General features: G+C 51.5%; 1 protein-coding gene across 1 annotated transcript in view; it reads right to left on the reverse strand.

Annotated features, from left to right (window-relative positions):
• FAM178B (family with sequence similarity 178 member B) overlaps positions 1–15,508 on the reverse strand; it is a 109,174-nt gene that overhangs the window by 30,062 nt on the left and 63,604 nt on the right. Inside the window, exons 10-12 of the mRNA XM_087426179.1 lie at positions 11,360–11,453; positions 10,865–11,041; positions 10,479–10,576 (exon numbers count right to left, since the gene is read on the reverse strand). Of these exons, the coding sequence (XP_087282305.1) occupies positions 10,479–10,576; positions 10,865–11,041; positions 11,360–11,453 (369 nt within the window). The remainder of the gene's footprint in view (positions 1–10,478; positions 10,577–10,864; positions 11,042–11,359; positions 11,454–15,508) is intronic.

Below are 15,508 nucleotides of genomic sequence, written 5' to 3' on the forward strand. Positions count from 1 at the left end.
TTCTTACTTTTTTTTTTTTTTTTTTTTTGGTGAGGAAGAGTGGCCCTGAACTAACATCTGTGCCAATCTTCCTCTATTTTCCATGTGGGATGCCACCACAGCATGGTTTGATGAGCAGTGTGAAGGTCCATGCCTGGGATCTGAACCTGTGAACCCCGGGCCACCAAAGGGGAGTGCGTGAACTTAACCACTACACCACTGGGCTGGCCCCCATATTTTATCTTTTATACCGTATTTTCATGGTACGTTTTCTATGTTTAGATATGCAAATACTTACTATTGTGTTACGACTGTCTACAGTATTCAGTATAGTAACATGCTGTATAGGTCTGTGGCCGAGGAACAAGAGGCTACACCACGCAGCCTAGGTGTTCAGTAGGCTAGACCATCTAGGTTTGTATAAGGACATTCTACGATGTTCACACAACAACAAAATCACCTAATGACGCTTTTCTCAGAAGTATCACTGTCATTAAGGGACACGTGACTGTATTCATGGTCAAAAACAGGCAAAACGAATCTATGGGACGGAAGGAGGGGAAGTGGTTTTCTTTGCAGAGGTGGGGAGGGGCCTGAGGGAGCTTCTGGGGAGCAGGTGACATTCTGTCCCGTGACGTAGTGCTGGTTACACAGAACGGTCCCCTTTGTGAAGTGCACTGAGTGTCCACCTCTGATGTGTCCTTTCCTGCATGCACATTATAACTAAATAAAAAGGTTACTACTATAAACAAACAGGACTACATCAGACTAAAGAGCTTCTGCAAGACAAAGGAAACTATGAACAAAACAAATAGATGACCTACCAACTAGGAGAAAATATTTGCAAGTCATATATCTGAAAAGGGGTTAATCTCCAAAATATATAAAGAACTCACACAACTCAATAACAAAAAGACAAACAACCCAATCAAAAAATGAGCAGAGGATATGAATAGACATTTTTCCAAAGAAGACATACAGATGGCCAACAGGCACATGAAAAGATGTTCAACATCACTAATCATCAGGGAAATACAAATCAAAACTATAATGAGATGTCACCTTACACCTGTCAGAATGGCTATAACTACAAAGACAAAAAACAAATGTTGGAGCGGATGTGGAGAAAAGGGAACCCTAATCCACTGCTGGTGGGAATGCAAACTGGCACAGCCTCTATGGAAAACAGTATGGAGACTCCTCAAAAAATTAAAAATAGAAATACCATATGATCCAGTTATCCTACTACTGGGTATATATCCAAAGAACATGAAATCAACAATACCAAAAGATCTACGCACCTCTATGTTCATTGCAGCATTATTCACAACAGCCAAGATGTGGAAGCAACCCAAGTGCCCATCAACTGATGAATAGATAAAGAAGATGTGGTATATATATACAATGGAATACTCAGCCATAAAAAAAGACAAAATCATCCCATTTGCAACAACATGGATGGACCTTGAGGGTATTATGTTCAGTGAAATAAGCCAGAGAGAGAAAGACAAACACCATATGATTTCACTCATATGTGGAAGATAAACAAAAACATGGATAAAGAGAACAAATGAGTGGTTACCACAGGGTAAGGGGGTTGGGGGTGGGAGAAGGGGGTAAAGGGCCACATATGTATGGTGACGGATAAAAAGTAGACTATCGCGGGCCGGCCCGGTGGCGCAGCGGTTAAGTGCGTGCGCTCCGCTGCGGCGGCCCAGGATTGGCAGATTCGGATCCCAGGCTCGCACCGATGCACCACTTGTCAAGCCATGCTGTGGCGGCCTCCATATAAAGTAGAGGAAGACAGGCACGGATGTTAGCCCAGGGCCAGTCTTCCTCGGCAAAAAAAGAGGAAGACTGGCAACAGATGTTAGCTCAGCGCTGATCTTCCTCACAAAACAAAACAAAACAAAAACTAGACTATTGGTGGTGAGCACAATACAGTCTATACAGAAACTGATATATAATAATGTACACCTGAAAGTTCACAATGTTATAAACCAACATAACCTCAATAAAAAAAAAAGCTTACTACTACTTAGTAAGTAAATGAAGTTCATATGGATAACTGCAACCCAACTTCCACCCTCCTCATCTCCCTCGCTCACCTCTCTCTCTCTTTTTGGTATTATGATAAAATCCCTAGAACCTTAGGCTTAGGAAACACCTCAAGGATCACCTAGTCTAATGTCCACGTATTCGTCCATTTAGTTCGGCCCTCCACGTACTTGAAGGAAGGTGCTGTACTTCCCATGGCTACCCCTCCTCTAGGCGCAACAGCCATACTTTTCTACCTTTCACAATCTTTTTGCCATTCTGGGTTGGGAGGTGTCAACATTCCCAACAAGTGAGGCTCTCAGAGCTGAGGCTGATGCTCATTTTCACGGCAGACCTGTGACGATGCGCAGTTAACAGATCGAGCCAAGTCTTTTTCACACGTCTTGCTGTCAAATCCCACATCCCAGATCCTGTTCTGAATTGTGCAGCTGGCTCTCTCTTCTCCACTCAGCCCATCATTATAGTCTATTGAGATCTTCTGGGATCTTCAATTTGCTGTCAGTTGTATTCATGTCACATGTCTGGCCATTGCTCCATTAATGGCCTCAGCCAAGACACTGGGTCCGCCCCTGCCAACTGTTAGTGAAGACAGAACTCTGGGTGGCCACAGGGGCCTGCCCTCCACACGGGCTCGGACGGCCAGCAGTGCCTTCTGATGAAGAGCTCATCTAATTCTACATCACTCAGCCCACTACCAAAGGCCCTATAGAAACCCAGAGAGTCCTCTCCAGAGCACCATTCAGGTTGGCCTGTCGACAAGTAAAAGAGGCTGGTCTGGGATGATGTGTTCCTAAGAATCCTGGAAAGCAGTGCGTCCTTTTCTATGTATGTGCTCACAAACCAGCCCCCGGGGAATTATGTTGAGGGCAGATCAAGCTCACAGTGCTGAGTAAAGAAGGCCCCTTCTGCACTCTTCCTCCCTCCTCCCAGGAGCTCTCCCACCTCCAGAGGTCTCCCCGGAGTCAGGACACTCTGTCTGCACATCTCCCAGGACTGATGTAGGACATCCTTCCACTGGAGGGGACTTAAACTCACTCTGCACAGCTAGACGCTGTCATACAGTCTCCTCCACTATCTGAGGCTTCAATTCCCTTGGATCAATATTTAAGTCCAGATGAAAAATTATGCAGACAAGCAAAATAGGAATTATGTAGTGTTGTTCTCTCTTCGTCTGTGTTAACACTTCACTGTCAGGCCGAAACAGCACTCCTGGCTTCAAAAATAACTACACAGAAGCTCCTTCCATGGGTCCTGGGTTTTCTAACAACACTGTCACTGGTCCATGCTATCTGATGCTTGTCTTGCTTTTGTATCCTTCTTTCCGTCTTCCATATCTTTCAAAATCTGAGATCCCACATGAGCCCTGGGTACAGCCCCTGCAGCCTTTAGCTACTTCCCCCTTTTTTCCTCACTGGGTTCACCTGCAAGCAGCATTCAAAGTTTTACTACTAGATCTCCTAGTCCACCTGAGCCGTCTTTCTTTTTGGAATCTGCTACTAAACAATTACCTCTCTCTATGCTTTCTGAAATCTGCCCTCCAGAAGCAACCACTCCACAAGCGTGCTGCCTGAGCCCTTCCGCCATGCCAGGCTCCAAGGGACCCAGAGTCACAGCAGGTCCTCAAGATGCTCACAGCCCAGGGGGTCAGCAAAGGGCACCAACCGTCAGGGCCCCAGGTTAGGGGGTTTCTCGGAAGGGAGACGCCTTGGTCTGAGCCTGGTCTTGAGGGTGAGGAAAGGTCAACCAGGCAGAGAGGAGGAGGAGGACGGCGAAGAGGCTTCTCCAGGAAGAGGGAACAGATGTTGAAAAGCTCAGAGACAAACGCTCATCATGAGTTTGGGTGGCTGCAAAGTTTTAGGATATGGCTGGAGCATGGGAGCCTGCAGGGGACGTGGGGAGATGGGGAGGGGAGAAGGTGGGATTGGAAAAGGAGGCACAAAGGCCCTGGTACACCAGGCTGCGCTGTTTGAATTTCATCCCGAGGAGAGAAGCCTGAAGGATTTTAAGCAAAGGAGTGACACAGCCAGACGAGCATCTGATGGGAGGTCACATTGCTGGACAGTGTGGGGATGGGTCAGACGGGAGAAAGCCTTGAAGGAGACAGTGTGGACTCCCCAGCAGAAATCCACGGGCGCTGCAGTAAGAGCCAGAACTGTGGCAGCGACAGTGAGGGTGATGAGGAGAGATGACTATTGCGGGAGATAGGGAAGCTTAAAGGGACAGAAGGTGCCCCAGACTCCCAGGCTTCAGGCAGTGGGCAGGTGCTGACGCCATCGTGGGGCCATGGAAGACTCAGGAGGTAGTCTTCCTTAGAAGGTGGTGACTTGTTTTGCACATGCTGAATTTGAGATACTCGCCCACACACATCTGGTGCTTAGAACAAAAGTCTGGCCAAGGGAACTGAGTTGGGAGCCCCAAGGACATAGCTGGAGTTGAAGCCACGGATGTGGATGAGATGGGATCTCAGGCCGAGTTCCCCAGGAGGTGGTCTCTGAAATGGAGATGAGTATGCAGAGAATTTATGGAGGGAAAAAGGAGAATGGTGCTCTCGGGATCGCCTCCTTTAGGGGAGTGAAGGAAGCAGGTTTGGGCCAAAGATGGGCTGTGAGGTAGTCACAGCAAAGCCCTCAGCTGACCCCACAAGGAACTCTGGAGCTGGCAAGGTCCCTGAGAGACATGCCAGAATAAGGCCATGGGGCAGGGCTGCTCCCAACCAAGGGGCCCAGCCTCGGGTAAGGTCACTACCTTCAGCAGAGGCAAGCTCTGGGGCGGCTGGCAGAACACCGTCAGCGCCTGAGTCCTGAAGTGGGGCCATATGGACAGAACACCACGGCACCCTGCCCAGAAAGCTTCCTGAGACTGAGCCAAGTGACCAGAGAAGAGGACTGGGACAGAATCCTGAGGCAAAGCAAGGCTTAAGGAACAGTGGAGGAAGGACAGTCGATGACGGCGACTGAGAAGGGTGGAGGGGGGCGGTGCAGGAATCAGGAGAACGGAACTGTGCAGCCAAGGAAGAAAATGATAAGCTCGTTCGTGAGAAAAGGCCATTGGGCCACTGGAGACAGAGCAGTTTAGGTGGAGCGGCTGGTGCCAGATGAAGTCTGTCTCCTCTACTCCTGGTTCTGCAAGTCACTCCTACTACCCCCTTACACACACCCACTCATAAAAGTGAGCCAGATCCTCTTTAGCCCTCACACTCCTGGCTTCACCGTGACCCACTTTTCCTTTGCTGTCCTCCCAGCTCCAGCCATGACCCCTTGACCCCTAGATGTGACCTTCATCTTGCCTCTTGTTACTTCAGATTTTAAGCCCTTCTGAAATCTTGAGGGCTTTTGGACCTTGGCTGCCTCCTTCTACAATGTACTGGCCTTATCCATCCCTGGAAGCCTAAATGTCTGTTTTCTCAGATGAGAACTCCCTATGATACTCTGAGCTCTGAAGAATCCAACATGTGTCCAAGGTGGGCAAGGTTCAGACAAGGAGGGAGCGAGAACTGGGGGAAGGAGAGCTTGGAGATGCAGCAGGAGCTGGAGGGAGAGGCGGGTGGAGACAGAATTGTTGTTCTAAGGTACGAGACATACATACGAGCACACGTATTTGTTGAGGAGAAAGAACCAGCAGAGAATAAAAAACTAAAGGTAGAGGAATAAGAAGAGATGACTATAGAAGGAAGGTTCTAGAAGAGACAAGACTGTCGGGATCCTGAATATGGGAGGAGGGGTGAGGAAGAAAGGAAGGAGGTGAGAGTTGTGGGTCCACTGGGTTTCCGTGGTGAGGGTGGCTGTCAGACAGCAGAGAAAGAAGGGACCCTGACGTTTGCTGAGGGCACAGAGGCTTCAGCAGCAGGAAGTGTGGTCAAGTCTGGAATCAGCTGAGGGCCCCAAGGAGGCTGCTGGCTCCTGGGCAGCCTGAAGGGGTCAGGGGCTGAGGTAGGGACAAGGGACGTGTGGTGACACTACTCCACGTAGCCGTGCAGTTTTCAGGGTAGGCAGATCTAAAGAACATGAAGGAAGGGAATTAATGGTGGAGCAGGGAGCCCCGGGGAAGCCAGGAGAGGCTGATGGACTGGGAGAAAGTGAACCGGCTCAGGGCCTGGACGTAGGGGTAAGCTGCCGGGACCGAAGGCGCGACCCTCTGTCCTGTCCTGAGGACAGTGTGGGACACAGGAGGAAACAAGGAGGGCTTTGGGGAAAGCTGCGGTGCTCCTGCACATGTCACCGCTCTCGTCCCCAGTGCCCAAAGACCTGAAGACTCCGAAGGCTGCTTTCTCCCAGGGCGGCCGGCACTTCTACTTTATCAGCCACCTCCTCCTAGGACGTCAGAATCTGGCTGACCAGGCAGTCTGCTTAAGCTGGTTTCGTCTTCCCTCTACTTGAAGGCCACAGGGAAGCAGCATGCAAAGGGTATTTAGTAAACATTCATGGGGGCGTGAAGGAGGAGGGTCCCCGGAGCCTGGGAACATCAGCTTACAGTGCAGCAGAAGCAGCCCTCAGCTTCCGTCTTCCTAACAGGGCTCTGGGAGTGGCCGCAGGTCTGCTCAGGGCACATGCTGGAGCCCCTGGACAGAAGCTGGGATGGCACTCCACTCTTCCTAAGAGTTCCCTGGGCTAGCCCAGAGGGGCCACAGTCCCAAGACAGACTTTCCCCCCAGAACCTCCTCTCCCCATTGGCCCCATTTCAGGCGGTGTGCTCTAGTATTTACTTTTACATTTCATGACTAAGCTCAACTTTGCTTTAAATTTACAGCGTGCATCCCCTGAAGCCTTGGTCAATGGGAGCGGGGGTGGGAGTGTGTGGGGGTGGGGGGTGGGGGGCGTGCATCACACAAATGTTGGTGGGGGCTCTCACTCTGTGTTTAACCAGTCAGTAGACTATGAATGTGACAGCCCATCCAGCAACAATACGCCCTCCTTCCTAGGGTCAGTCTGGGCACTGAGCCCAGTAGGGCAGCCACCAGCGAGCGCAGAGCAAGGCTGCCAGCAAGCTTCTCCAACATCACCACCACAGGGAGCGGGGGGGCTAACTAAAGACCACAATGCATACAGCGCAGCTGTGAAAAAGCATCAGAAGCTCTTTCTGATCCAATTTGGAACAACCGCCAAAACATAGGAGGTGGGGAGAACGTGCATATAAGCTCAGATGAGAAAGGGTCACAGGCTAGGCGGCTCAGCGGAGGGGAAGGGACACATTTACAATATGTACTCCTTGGTGCCTTTTGAATTTTGTTCTATTTGAATGCCTTATCTATGTAGGAAAAAAAGAAACAAAATTCCCAAGTAAATGAATAAATAACACCCATCCAGATGATGAACCCTTCTTCCAACAAAAGCTCTTGGCAGGGGGGACCGCCCTAGTTGGTGTGTCTGTTTGACAGGGAGGTACAGCTGCTCCATCACCTCACTCCTGGCATCTAAACGGCACTTACAAAGGGCCCTGGAGCTACAGGGAGACCTTGTAAGAGACACTGATTCCTGAAATCACAGTTTGACGTGGCTAACAGACGAGTGACAAATTTAGGATATGACCAAGGTAGTTTCAAATCAGTTGGGAAAGGATGGATTATTAAGACACAAAACATTGGTGTTGGGTCCACTGGCTCTTTGGGGTGGAAAAAATCAAGTTAGATCCCTGTCTCATACCTACAAAAGACAGATTCCAGGTGGGATTAAGAGCCAACAGAAACAAAGAAAATAGAACACAATATTTTCATGCTCTTAGGGTGCGGAAGGCCTTCCTTTTCAAGAGAGAAAGATTCAATTACAATCAACTTTCTGTACTATCCATGGAACTTCTCTGTAAATCTAAATCTATTCCAAAATAAAAAGTTTATTGAAAAAGTAAAAAAAAAAAAAAAAAAAAAATTCAGTTCATGGAAAGATATCATACAGAAGGTTTACAAAAGGACAATTTACAGCCTTAGGAGAAAACAAGTGTCTGAAACATACATAATAAGCAATTTGTAAATCAATCTAATTAATAAGAAGATAAATTACCCAATAGAAAAGTGAACAAGGAATATCAAGAGATAATTTACAGCAAAAGCAACACAAAAGGCTAATCAACATATGAAAAGATTCTCAATTTCACTGGCAATCAGGGAAACGAAAATAAGAACCACAGGATGACATTTTCCACTCACCAGAATGACCAAAACTCACAAACAAATCTGAGAATAAACAGTGTTAATGAGAATGAGAAGAAACAGGTATTTTCACATCCATTTGGTCATATTATTATTATTCAGTATAGCTTTCTTCTGGAGGCGAAATTTTAAACGTACATACTTTAGGACTGCAATTTCACTTCAAAGAATTTATCCTATACAAATATTTGCATAGATGTGCAAAGCTTGTAAACTGGACGAAGATCCAGAATAGGGGACTGTTGTGCGCACACTAGGGAATACTATGCAGCTATGAAAAAGAATGAGGTTCATCAAATAGACACACACACATACATGTACATCAAAACATACATGTACAATACAAATACAAATAAATGTGTCATGGTTGGAGCAAATGGGAAAATGGGCTGGACAACATGTGACCTTAGATGGATGACAAGGCCACCTAAGGCATTTGGACTTGGCTGTGCAGGCTGTGGGGAACAAGGCAAGGCAGGGACATGATAACCACATGCATCCACAGAGGAGACAGACTCCCCCAGACAGGGAGGAGGAAGAGAAAATGCCACTGCCACCATCCAGGTGGGAGATGGTCAAATGAAAGTAGGAGCAGTGGAAAGGAGGTGGCTGATTTAAAGTGACCCAGACAAGGAACCTGCTTTCCTGGAGCCGACATGGAGAGGCAACCATAAACAAGGATTTAGGATTTAGAAGGGAGAACGGACAGGATGTAGTGATGGAGAGAGATAACGAGGTGGGGTTGGGAGAAGTCTCTAGGACTGCAGTTTCTGACTTATGCAACCGAGTGGATTAGCGGTTTGTGGTTGAGCAGGAAACCTGGGCAGAGGCTGGCCTCCTCTGGAAAGAAGGCCCAGGTGTCTGGGCTTAATGGAGATGGCACCCACTGAGGCACTGCTCCAGTGCTCACATCTAAAGGCCTCAGACTAGAGCTTCCAGAAGCCCAGTTCTTTTTTTTTTTTTTGTGAGGAAGATCGACCTTGAGTTAACATCTGCCAATCCTCCTCTTTTTGCTGAGGAAGACTGGCCCTGGGCTAACATCCATGCCCATCTTCCTCCACTTTATATGGGACGCCGCCACAACATGGCTCGACAAGCAGTGTGTTGGTGCGCGCCCGGGACCCGAACCGGTGAATCCCGGGCCGCCGCAGCAGAGCGCACCCACTTAACCGCTTGCACCACCAGGTCAGCCCCCAGAAGCCCAGTTCTTTCAAATATAGAGCAACAACTTCCCTTTCAGAACTGGGGAAAGGCCTCCTCTCTTTCAACTCGATTCAGAGGCAAGAGACTGAGCTTCTAGTCTCAGGACTGAAGCTGAGCGCAGGATGACTGTACCTGGCTGGGCCCTGGGGATGTGAGTCTGAATGAACCTCCAAGCCTGCTCCTAGGAACCGCCCATCCGCCCGTAGGGAGGGAGCCACAGGGGGACGGCCCCAGTGAAGGCCGGGGTCTTCCTGAAGGGGGCCCCAGGACAGGCCTGGCTGGAAGGTGGGAAGGGGTGTCACTCTAGGTGGGAGGAGCTGCTAATGGACGGGCTGACAAGGAGAGGAGATGGGGGTGGGGGGGGTGCGGGCTGGCGTGGGACGACACACCTGCTCAGGGAAGGGCAAGGAATGCCCTGCAGCTGTGGTCTAACACGGGGGAAGGACGGAGAGAGGAGCGAGACGGGGCGGCTGGTGGACGGGTCTCATCTCCCTGTGCCTGAGTTTGTTCGTTCACCTTGCTCACTCATTCGAAAAGAATTTACAAAGTGCCAACAGCGTGCCAGGTGCTGTTCTAATGTGGGTGATAGGGTAGTCACCCCAATAAGGATCTGCTCTCCTGGAGGTAACGTGGAGGAGAGGCTGCCACAAACAAGGAACAGTGAGATAATTTCGGGCAGAGATCAATGCTGCGCAGAAAATACAACATCATGAACTGAGAGCTTGGGAGAGGGGTGGGGGGGCAGTGATTAGGGGACATAACGGCAACTGAGGTCTGAATGACAAGAAGGAGCCCCCACCAAGGAGTGGGGAGGGAGCGGCAGAGGCGGAGGGTGGATGCTGCCGTCAGAAGCTAACTGTACAAGGCAATTGTTTTGCTAATAAGACTGTGGTAAGAAAATTAGTTTTTTTCTCTGTTTGTAATGAACTCATTTGTGAGTTGTATTTTTAGTTCTTTCTCCTGGGTTTTAGAGATTGAGCGGGAGGGGGAGGTTTGTGGGGACTGATGGGGGAGGATTCTGGACCCCCACACCCCACCCTGTCACAGGGCAGGGATGAGTGCCCGAGGGAGGAGGCAGAGGCGGAGGAGCACCCACCTGCTCCGGGAGGTCACGTCCAGGAAGAACTGCACGAGCGCCAGCAGGTTGTGGTGGTGATCCGACACCCAGCTCAGGGCGCAGCACAGCGGCCGGAGCTGTAGGGACAGCGGGCACCACGCTGGGCCGCCCTCCACCCTGACCCCTCTACCAGCCCACTCAGCGAGGACAGCCCAGAGAGTAAGAGGGTGGGTCACGGAGGCCAGGAACGGGAGGGAGCCGTCCTGGTATTCTGATGACCTCCAGGCAGTGCCGTCCCCTTCTAGGGCGCTCTAGGGGCAGCTTCACCCTAGTGACAAGGCCATGTGAGGAGTGCTGGGGACCTCACCCCTCCTCAGATGAGGTCAGGGGCTTTGGCTCTGGCTCTGGCTCAGGGGTTGTGGTACCTTCCCCGGCCACTCCTGGATGTTCTCGAGGAGCAGGAGCAGGAGCTGTTGCAGGTCGGTCTTGGGCAGCAGGCGGAGCCCCACGTCCAGGCCGGCTCGGCACAGCAGCTCGATCAGGACCAGGAGGTTCCCATCGGGGTAGGCCCCTGGCTGGGCCAGGGCATACAGTGTCAGGATCTGGAGAGCAGAGAGCACTAGGGCAGGGCGGCCTCCCTGGGAGACGGTCAGGGCAGGAGGAGAGGGCACTGGGAGCCCCCCCGGCCGTGCTGGGGAGGAGCTGAGAAAAACAAAAGCAGCAAGGCCGGGAGTCGAGGCCCCCCACGGGGTCCTCGGGCGGCAGACACAGGCGTGGAGAGAGCGAGCGTTCCTGGCATCGGTCCTGGCAGCCAGCATGGTGCCTACAGTCGTGCTGACCCACTGCAGGTGCTCAGTGGGATGGAGTGAAACTGCTGCATAGGTCTGGATTGTGAGCAGAAAGACGGGTGTCCGACTCACCTTATAGATGTAGCTCAGGCTCACGTCCAAGGCAATCTCCACGGGGGTGTCCTGCTGCTCACTCCTGCTCAGGCTGCTCTCACTTTTAAGCCCTCTAAGGTAAGACAAAAAGGAGTGGAAACAGGAGGAGGTGGGCACAAGAGGAGAACGGAGGCACAGAGGGAGGCCCCCACTTGCTCAAGAGCAGAGAGCCCATGGGTGACCCACGCAGCCTGGGACACTGATGCCCTGTGTGTGTGGGTCATCTGCTGCTGCAAAACAAATGACCCTGAAACGTAGAGGCTTAAAAACAACAACTATTTACTATCTCATGCAGTTTCAGAGGGTCAAGCATCTGGCAGCAGCTGAGCCAGGCGGTTCTGGCTCAGGATCTCTAGGGAGGTTGCCTCCAAGATGTTGGGGGGGGCGGTGCTGCAGTCATCTCAGACTTGACTGGGCTGGAGGAGCTGCTTCCAAGCTCACTCACATAGCCATCAGCAGGCCTCAGCTTCTTGCCACGTGGGCCTCTCTACAGAGTTCCTCAACATGGCAGCTTGACTTCCCCTAAAGCGAGTGATCTGAGAGAGGAGAATGCGCGAGACAGAAGCTGCAGCCTTTTATAACCTAATCTTGGAAGTGACAGCCCATCACTTCTGCTGATTTCTACTGGCTACACAGGTCAACTTGACTCAATATGGGAGAGGAATACGCAGGGGATGAATACCAAGAGGTGGGATCACTGGGGCGCTCTTGGGGGCTGGCTCCCCCATGCTGCCATTCCGGTCAGCCTTCAGCTTTAGTTTTCTGGAACTCGGAAACCAGAAAACCATACTCCATTGCCCCAAAAGAGTCTTCCTCAAAAGAGTTCTTTGTCCATATGGGTATGGTGACTCTTTGCATGCACTGAAAATTACACTATGTTGCAGCTTACACTGGGGTTAGTTTCCAAAGTCAGCAAGTAAGGTGAAAATCAGAGTAAAAAAGATCCTTGAAAACTCTCCAAAGGTGTCACACCAACATGCTGTCCACCAGGAAGCCCAGCATGGCCAGTTTTCCCCTAGTGAGGAAGCAGATCTGGCTGAGTCCAGATGAAGTTAGAGGCCAGGGTCATATAAAAAACCCCGCTTTGGGGCTGGCCTGGGGGCACAGTGGTTAAGTGTGCACGCTCCGCTGCAGGGGCCCCGGGTTCACGGGTTCAGATCCCAAGCGTGGACCGCCACACCACTTATGGAGCCATGCCGTGGCAGCGTCCCACATAAAGTAGAAGAAGATGGGCATGGATGTTAGCCCAGGGCCAGTCTTCCTCAGCAAAAAGACGAGGATTGGCATCAGATGTTACCTCAGAGCTAATCTCCCTCACCAAAAAAAAAACAAAAAACCCCTCTTTAAAGACCAGAGTCACACTCAGGTGGCAAGACCCTCACAGTGAGACAGGCATTAGTGGCCAGCAGTCACACTACTCTTTGCATAAGCTTCCCAGGCACACAATCACTGGAAGAAACACTGAGCAGGACCTATCTCACTAAATGGTTCTCTCTCCCTGGCCAAACACATACTGTTGATCTTACGTATGTGAGGAGAGCTTACGACAAGGCTCCCTTTGCTGTCTCACCCACTTCTCCACTCTTTTTAACTAGCTTGGGGTTCCTGCTAACAGTGTGCTCTCTACAAATGAAGATGTTGGTGATGACAACAACACTGTCGACAATTACAGCCTCTGGTGTAGCCACCCCGGCCACTGACAAGGGAAGAGTGCCGTTCCTGCATGTGGGAGTGAAAAGCCTCTGCTCTTTTTTGCTTGTTGGCACTGGTGCTCCTTCTCAGAGAGGAGGAAGGAGAAATCCATCTCTAGGCACCTGTGAAGTTGGTGCCAACAAACCAAAGTTGTGGGGGGCTAGGACTGGGCTCGCCCGTTCTTCCAGATTTTAGCATTTATTACGGCCAGAGAATGGGTGAGGCAGGCATTCGCACACCTGGGCACACACTGAGCCTGGGTCAGTACGTGAGAGAGAGCTCAGGTTTGTACCAGCCTGTGAGTGTGCACGGGACACGCAAGCATGGATGGGAATGCTCTCAGATTTCCCAAGCGGTGGGGGCAGTCAGGGAGTCGACTTCGTGACTCTGCTGAAGAGGAACGGGCTTTCAGACAGTTTGGTGCTGCCAGAGGGAGGAGGAGTGTAGAAAGTGTGAGCTTGGTGATGCGTCTTCTCCGAGCTGGGGAGGGGAAGTGTGGCTGTGACAAGCGCCCCTCTCCTCCTCGAGAAGGAATGCCAACCTTCCCAAGCGGAGAGGGCGGACAGCCTCCCGGTGCCGCACAGGCTCCAGCATTTCCCTGTGCCGCCCGCCTCTCCTCGGGAACAGCAGGCAGTATAACGAGGTCTTCTATACCCTGCCGTTCTGAGGAACCACTTGATTGCAACGACGGCGTCTGTGACTGCTGTTCTGGGATGCAGTATCAGCTGATCCTCAGGCCTCCCCACTGCTCCAGCTGGAGGCCACGGATTTCATGGCCTAATAACCGCCCTCCCCCCGGACTCAGCAGGTTAAGGGCGAGCTGCCGGTCCCACCACTGGACTCGGAGCAAAGCAGCTTCCCTGTCCCACCCGGCCCCTCAGCCCCCACCCCGCCCCAGGCTGGCTGAGGTAAGACTTGCAGCCTGTGGCCAGCATCCAGGAGCTGGAGTTTGGGTCACGACGACACTGTTCTACACTCATTAAGTAATCTTGAGAGGGGCACTCCCTGACCTCTATGTCAGTTTCAATATTTGTTTTCCTCCAGGGCTGAAAGAAATAATAAAGTTCCTATCTGTGCAGTGCCCCGACAGCCCCAGCGGGATGATGGAGAGGGAAGTGTCTGAGCACTGCTGCCACCCATACTCGAGGGCCCTTCTGAAGGCGCCCAGCGGTCAGGGGCCCCGCCACGCAGGCTGTGAGCAGGGTGCTCTGCCCTAGGCCCGTACCGCCAAGCCAAATGGACCTGTCATCTCGGCTCTACAGCCGAGGTCAATGCAGTGAAGAAGAATCGATGCTGAGCTAATGAAAGGGAGAGAGAAGCAAATTTTACCTGGATTGAATTACACTGTCCCAGGCCTGCCAGTTACCAACTGTCCCCACACTTAACAGGACGCCCTTTCTTCTTCTTTTTTTTTTTTTGTGAGGAAGATCAGCCCTGATCTAAAATCCGATGCTATTCCTCCTCTTTTTGCCGAGAAGATTGGCCCTGGGCTAACATCTGTGCCCATCTTCCTCTACTTTATATGGGACGCTGCCACAGCACGGCTTGATGAGCGGTGCACCAGTGCGCGCCTGGGATCGGAACCTGTGAACTCTCAGGCCGCCGAAGCGGAGCGCGCGCACTTAACCGCTACACCACCGGGCCGGCCCCAGGATGCCCTTTCAATGGACTGTCATTTATTTACCCGATTTGCCTCTGCCCCAGGCTAAGGTCTCAGAGAACCAACCGGACCAGGCTTTAACATCAGGCAAGAGCAGTGGCCAGTCCTGAGTATCTGACCAGAGTTCTCCAGCTGGGCTTTCTAATCAGGGAACAGCCTTCGAAAACCAGCCACTGCTACCTAAGGCCCTTTCCTGTCTTCCCAGGTGAGACTGGGGGCACCCGACGAAGAGTGTCTGTGAAGCCGTGTGGCACAAGACCCTTCTGAGGATGCTGAAGCTCTCGCTCCCGTTTCTTACTCCGTGTTCCTGCTCTGGTCCCTCCTCTTCTGCCCTTTTGCCCCCAAATGTCCTCCTGATTTCTCCCTCCCCAGCCTCATCTGGGCAGAGGGCTACTCTATTTGCAACAAGGCAGACATCAGACGATCCGCAAGGCCCGGCAGCAGAAGGGCTGTCTCTTTCTGAAAGGACATCTTGAAGCATTCGATGAGATGGTGATGGGTTTTCAAGGAAATCTGAGATTCGGAACAAATGCTGAAAGACCTGTCTTTCTCACAGGAACTAGAAAGAGAGCCAAGTCGTAGGGTCATGTGCAGAGACATCTCAGCCCCTCATTTCAGCCTTGGCATTTACGAGGCTCTGTGGGGGCCCCAGAGCATCTGTTCTGTCAGGGAAGCCCTAGATGGGGACATCCCTGGAAGTCAGCAGAGAAGTGCCTGACGTGCAACCAGCTGGCACGGGAAGAGCCTCTGAGCTTGGTCAGGAATGGATGAGGAGG

Source organism: Ceratotherium simum, chromosome 40 (assembly GCF_057802395.1).
Source record: "Ceratotherium simum simum isolate JZ-2026a chromosome 40, ASM5780239v1, whole genome shotgun sequence".
Taxonomy (NCBI): domain Eukaryota; kingdom Metazoa; phylum Chordata; class Mammalia; order Perissodactyla; family Rhinocerotidae; genus Ceratotherium; species Ceratotherium simum.